The sequence below is a fragment of the Olea europaea genome, unplaced genomic scaffold, assembly GCF_002742605.1.
Source record: "Olea europaea var. sylvestris unplaced genomic scaffold, O_europaea_v1 scaffold1621, whole genome shotgun sequence".
Classification (NCBI taxonomy): domain Eukaryota; kingdom Viridiplantae; phylum Streptophyta; class Magnoliopsida; order Lamiales; family Oleaceae; genus Olea; species Olea europaea.
Genome location: NW_019233849.1, coordinates 79,323 through 86,171, shown reverse-complemented (window position 1 = coordinate 86,171; position 6,849 = coordinate 79,323). Strand labels below are relative to the sequence as shown.

Below are 6,849 nucleotides of genomic sequence, written 5' to 3'. Positions count from 1 at the left end.
AGTGGTTAGAGTTTCCCTCCCATATTCAATTGCATTTTTAACATCTTTATACTTATCACTTATTGAATTTAACAAGACCACATCCAACTGATCTTTTGAGAGTTTCTCATCACAGTCAGCTAGGTCGCGGGATAGTCTATTAAATCTATCAATATTAGCCTCAAGGTCAAGAGATGAGTCAAGTTTAAAACCAAAGAATTGTTTTAGAAGATACACCTTATTTGGCATAGATTTAGTCAAGTATGTATCTTCCAACTTTTTCCACAACTCAGCAGTAGTATTAGTCTCGCCAATTTCACGTAATACATTATCAGATAAATGCAGAAAAATTGAACTCCAGGCAGTTTCATCAAGTTCAATTTTCTTGGTTTCTTCTAAATCATCAGGCCGTGTTTCATCAATGGCTTTAGCACACTTTTGTTGTAACAAAATTGCCCTCATTTTCTGGCGCCAGAGACTGAAGTCTCCTTTGCCATTAAAATCATCCAATTCAAATTTTGTATTTGTCATTTTAGAAAAAAAAATTTGAATGCAATTTCGGAATGCACAGATCAAATAGACACTTCACAGTTATTTACAACTCAAAATAAATTCAAGTATCACCACTCAAGGGACATGAATATACTGTAATTATGAGTTGTAAAGTACTCCAGTTATTTCACAGGAATTGTTCAAAGTCTAAGAGTCACAACGTGTTTTTCACAACACAAATCACATTTGAGCAGCAAGAACCAAGATTATACGCTAATCAGTATCACAGCAGTGTAATAATATCAAGACCTTTGACTTATGTCAAGGTAACCCTCAGATTCCAGAGAACTCTTAGGGTTTCTAGACAAAGGAATTATCGAGGCAGTCACAGATCACAAGATTAAATCACAGTAACAGCAGCTCAAAAAATTTATACAATTAATTTGCAGTATTAATCGTAAAACTAGAACAATCTCACCAAATCCCTTCAATAGGGTTTCAAGAAATAACGAAGGTTAGGAAAAGCAAGTGTCACAGTTTCAGATCTACACGAGTTAGAGTCAAGAACCTCCGTCCGAATGCTCTGATACCACTGTAAAGAGGAGGTTCCACAATATTAGATTTAATCAACAAAAAAAAATACACCAAGGCAGTAACAAGATGAAAGTATTAAAGCACAAAATCGGAGATCTCATTTAAAATGCCCTAAGGCAGTAACAAGATGAAAGATTCGGCCAATGAATAAGATGCTTCTTCCACCATCAGACCACTGTGAGTGTTAATCACACACCAAGGCTTAGATATTAGGGTATTTTCGCACTCAGACCAAAGATCACCCAAGATCATGGAAGATACAATCTTTTCACTTCACAAATCGGTTCACCCAAGAACACAATACACTTCTCAGTGATAATCACTCAAGATTACAAAATCAGTTTTGAGCAAGTGTTGAAAATCAAGAAGATCGATGATTTTCAGAGAAGAAGAAGGAGATGAAACTCGAACAGCCAGAGTAAAATGAAGAGTCTAGAAGAATGAAAAAATCACGCGTCTCAAACCCTAGGACTCTCCTTTATATGAGTCACCAGATGGTCAAGCATCCAACGGTCAAGGAACTAACACATGGCATCATCATGAGGGTCCAAAAGGAGAAACACGGTTTTGCAAATATAAGTGCGTTTTTTGTTTAAGGGATCAGCTAACACGTTCAAACAGCAAATAAAAGGTCAGCTGATCAACTCACACTAATAGCATCATTGTGCCATACCCTTTCAGAAATACAAGTCAACTCATAAATTTGCTTAATAGTCTATGATTTGATTGTTTTTTTTCTTCTTGAAAAATTACTAATACTACTGGGAAATGTGAACGAAAACAAAAGGCCCAGAAATTCATAAGCAGTATTAAGTGTTCTTCCTCAACATGGCACCTCAACTCATTTACCTCATCTTTCTATCACTCTTTGCAGTACTTGGATCAATTGCTCAAAATGAATGCCAAGTGAAAAACTGCACGCAGTATGGCCCTGCCATCCGGTTCCCCTTCAGCCTTAAAGACCGCCACCAACAGCACTGTGGCTACCCTGGCTTTGAACTTCGCTGCACTCAAAACAATGACACGGTCTTGGAATTACCTTTTCCGGTGAAGGCATCCGTCAAGGACTCTAACTTTCCGTTTTCGGTTCAGTTTTCCATTCAAGAAATCGATTACAAAAATCAATTAATCGAGATATCTCAAGTCTTTGGCTGCTTTCCAAGATTGCTTCCAATTCTAAATTTATCCGCATCTCCATTCCAATTCCTAGATTATTATATTATTAACTCCACTTTATTCAACTGTTCTAAAATCAAGCGAGATAATCTTGAATATATGATCCCCGTACCTTGCCTCAGCAGTAAGGATTATGACGTTTGTAGAGTTTGGTCCGATGATTTCTTATATGAATTGTCCTTACAATCCTGCAGCAAGATGTTTGACGTTCAATCCATACCCCAGGGTGTATTTGACAATCTGTCCTCTTTTAGATTGGAATGGTCCAGACCATCTTGTGGACATTGCGAATCCAATGGCAAACATTGTAGATTGAAGAATGACAGTTCAATCTTGCATGATACTGAATGCTACAGCAGCAAAACAGAAGGTAATTTTACATATATTTTCCGTTTTACAGACTTAGAGAGAGAGGGAGACTCGATCCGGAAGAAGATAGAATTATGCTCAAATCAATTAACCTTCTCTTATATCTTTGCATAAACTTTCTTGATTTGGATGATGGGTTCTATATTCCACCACAATTACACACCATTCTGTACACAAACATATTCATAATAAAAACACTACCATAAAAACACTACCAATCATTTTATAAATATATAGCATTATCCATATTTAAAAAAATAAAAAATAAAAGTCTTCATATTTTCTCTCACTACATTTTCTATATATATAGATTCACTCTCTCAATATATACCGTTAAAATTAGATAGAGAAGTGAAGGAAGAAAAGAAAAAAGGTTAAACTGTCCTTCAAACTCTTAAATTTCAGAATACTTGCATTACAACTTTTTGGGGAGTTGACAAACGCTTGGAATTTGCTAAAAGCTTAATCCACGTGATTGAATATGCGTTACTTCTTATGGAATTTGAAACTTGAAATATTTTCATCTTCTTTCAATTGATCGTATTTCTTCGCTGTTGGAGTAACTCCGATGAAGCTAAAAACATAGATTTCTAAAAAAAATTAGGAGTCAAGACTCATATTTATGTTTTATTGTGTGTTGTGAAACACATTACTCACTATAAAATATAATTTTTGTCAGTGAAATTGTGGTGTACATAACAACAAAAGAAATAATATAATAGAATACAAATATTTAATTGAGATTTATTTATGTCATTTTAACTATGATTATTTTAATAAAATAAAATAAAAATTGAAAATTGTGGCATATCAAATAAAAATAGTGACGGCAATATAATCGTTCTTAATTGATTGATCCTCCAAAATTGTAATATATCCTAGAGATATCTATGACGATAACTTGACTTAAAAGTTCTAAATTGTTACATAAAATCATATTTATATCATTTAAATCATTTTTTTTTTTCAATTTGAGAAACTTCCCATGCATTTTGAAGTATAGACTTCCACAAAAAAAATATCTAGAATTATGACACTCTAATATCATTTTCACAAATCTGCTCCTTTTTCAAGTCTAGAAATATATGTATTCTATATAGATACATTCCATTTCATGAAAGCAAGGTGCCACGGAAACCACTTATAGGTATTTTCACGATAACCTGAGTAGGGGAAAAAGGTTACATTCAAAATTACTTGTCTATTTATCGTATTTCTTAGTAGTTCCATACCATTTTTTTTCAGATGCTCCGAGGATCAGAAGGAGCTTAGCCCCTGTTCGTTGTAGATTAGAATTTGTAATTCCTTACATAAGGATTTAGCAATTAGATTCTAACAAAGGGGAACATATTGGTAGTAAGAGGGGGAAGGGTTAAGGATTTACCCAATTTTTTTTTTTAATTTTGATAAAAATTAATGAAATAGTTATTGAAAAATCGTGAATCTCATGAAACATGTGGTTAAAATTAAGACTTGAAATTAAAATCTAATTTTCATGTACACCAAATCCTTTAGCAGAAGAAAATCTTAAAAATGCACCAACATACACCCAACGACATAGACTGATTTTCTCTCTGTTCCTATATTCTCATTTCAGATATCCCTTTTGTCTTGTTTCTTTTTATTTCTTTTATTTTATATAAAGTTTTCTTGATAGTCTAAAGAGTAGGAAGAGAAACTAACAGTTCATTTTCAAATGTTTTGCAGGTTCAGTGGCAAAACTAAGAGTTGCAGGTGAGAATTTGCGCTCATTTTATCTTCTATTTTGACTACAAAGAATGTAACATTTTATCGTATTTCTTAGTAGTTCCATACCTTTTTATCGTATTTCTTAGTAGTTCCATACCTTTTTTATGGTGAAAAAACGAAATCTGTTTTCTTTGATATACAGGTGAAGTGCTTGGTCCTTTGCTTGCTACGTTTCTTGCTATTGCATCATATTGGATTTATAGCTCAAACAAACTGAAAAAAGAGAGTGAATTGAAAATTGAGCAATTCTTGGTGGATTACAAGGCACTCAAGCCAACAAGATATTCGTATGCAGACATAAAAAGAATCTCAGGTAACTTTATTAAAAAACTTGGTGAAGGAGGATATGGAACAGTTTACAAAGGAAAGTTGTCTAATGATGTTTTTGTTGCGATCAAGATCCTCAATAATTCTAAAGAGAATGGCGAAGATTTCATAAATGAAGTGGGCACAATAGGTAGAATCCACCATGTAAATGTGGTTCGCCTGGTTGGATATTGTGCCGATGGTTTTACACGAGCTTTGGTTTATGAGTTTCTGCCTAATGATTCACTTCAAAAGTTTATATCTTCTGAAAAACAAAGGAGTAAGCTCGGGTGGGAGAAGTTGCACGGAATTGCAGTGGACATAGCCAAAGGAGTTGAGTATCTTCATCAAGGGTGCGAGCAAAGAATCCTTCATTTTGATATTAAACCAAACAACATATTGCTCGATGACAACTTCAATCCAAAGATATCGGATTTTGGTTTAGCAAAATTGTGTTCCAAGGAGCAAAGTATTGTGTCCATGACTGCAGCAAGGGGCACAATAGGTTATATTGCACCGGAGGTTTTCTCAAGAAACTTTGGGAACGTTTCTTATAAATCAGATGTTTATAGTTTTGGAATGTTGCTTCTTGAGATGGTTGGAGGATTGAAAAAAAATGATGTTGGTGGGCAGGACAAAAGTCAAGTTTATTTTCCAGAATGGATTTACAATAAATTGGAGCACGGAGAAGAAATAGCTATCCAAATTGAGAAAGAGAGCGACAATAAGATTGTTAGAAAACTAACTATTGTGGGACTTTGGTGCATTCAGTGGTATCCGGTCGAGCGACCCTCCATGAAAGTTGTAATTCAAATGGTTTAATCGGAAGAAACTCCCTCCATGCCCCGTAACCCATTCACTTCCACGAATGGAACACAGAATGCAGCAACTGCACGTGGTAGAATATTCAGTAGCGAACTTGAAATCATTTCAGAATCTGAGTAATGAAGTGAGAGCATTAAATACTGAAACTCTTTGACTGCTTCGTAAATTTGAGATGTGGTTTTACAAGTAGAAGTATATTACCCTCTCTGTGGCCAATACTACATAATAAACATGTACCAAATATTTAAGATCTCAGCATCATAGGTAGATGAATGATCATCTTCCTTTATGTCGGCTCTATTATGGATTAAAAACTAAAATATTTTGTCGTAGTTTTCAGTTTTTCTTTTGTTTTCATGAATTTAATATGTTATCAGATGGGATGTTCTAATTCAAAATGTCAAAGGTAACCACTATCAAAATCACACATACAAAAAGCATTTTAACTCTGTCGTTTTATGCATATATTTCACAACTCCAATGTATAGAGGGCATAAAACTTCAGCAGATGATATAAATGAGTCAAACAAATCTTGCCTCAAATAACCATTCATATCTCGTAGTGGGATTGATAAACTGGACTAGACACTTTTTTTGAAGAGAAATAATTAGTTAATTACCCTTGCATAAAAATGCAAATTAAAGAGACATACAGTCTTAAAATCTAATTTAAATCCCAATAGTCAAACTTCAACGGACATATTTTGAGTAAATTTCGATAGCAAGATAATTTAGCAAATTTTTGAGTTAGCTAAAAAAGTTGACAATAATCTAAGTTAAAGTTAATATTTAATTTAACCATACATTTCATAGAATTTATGACTTTTATCAATTTTTTAACCACACATTTCATTGACTTTTAGCTAAACCAGAAGGGGGCTTGATAAATAAAGTTCATAAATTGAATTGATCTTGTGATTAATAATTGCAAAATAATTAAACCGTTTCAATACAACTACGAGCCCAAGGTCCAACCCAAGCCGATGTCACGACATAAACGGGTTTATGAGATAAATCTATTTTTTGTTAAAACCACATTAGCTTGCATATTTTTGTTAGCTATAAAATAAAGTACATACTTAAAGAGGGGGCGTTGGAAAAGACCTTCCAAAGAAAATAAATGACTTATCTACTCTTATTTTACTTCGCAAGAAAATAAATGAAAACTTATCCTGCGAAGTAAAATAAAACTAGATACAAAATGCTAGAACTCATATGGTCTTTAGCTAGATTTGGGCATCATGCATCTCATAAGATATCCGGTCTTTTTGTTGTTCAGTCCGAAGTTAGTGTTTCATTAAATTGCCACAAACTATTATTCCACGTTTTCGTGGGTATTTTCATATGCTTCGTCTCCAT

General features: G+C 33.8%; 1 protein-coding gene and 1 pseudogene across 1 annotated transcript; both read left to right on the top strand.

Annotated features, from left to right (window-relative positions):
- Window positions 1-1,750: 1,750 nt before the first annotated feature.
- Window positions 1,751-2,992, top strand: LOC111377199 (RING-H2 finger protein ATL22-like). Its single transcript, XM_023000261.1, has one exon. It carries the CDS (start codon window positions 1,894-1,896, stop codon window positions 2,722-2,724), a length of 831 nt encoding a protein of 276 aa, XP_022856029.1. The 5' UTR covers window positions 1,751-1,893; the 3' UTR covers window positions 2,725-2,992.
- Window positions 2,993-3,724: 732 nt separating this feature from the next.
- Window positions 3,725-5,745, top strand: LOC111377201 (annotated as a pseudogene).
- Window positions 5,746-6,849: the final 1,104 nt, after the last annotated feature.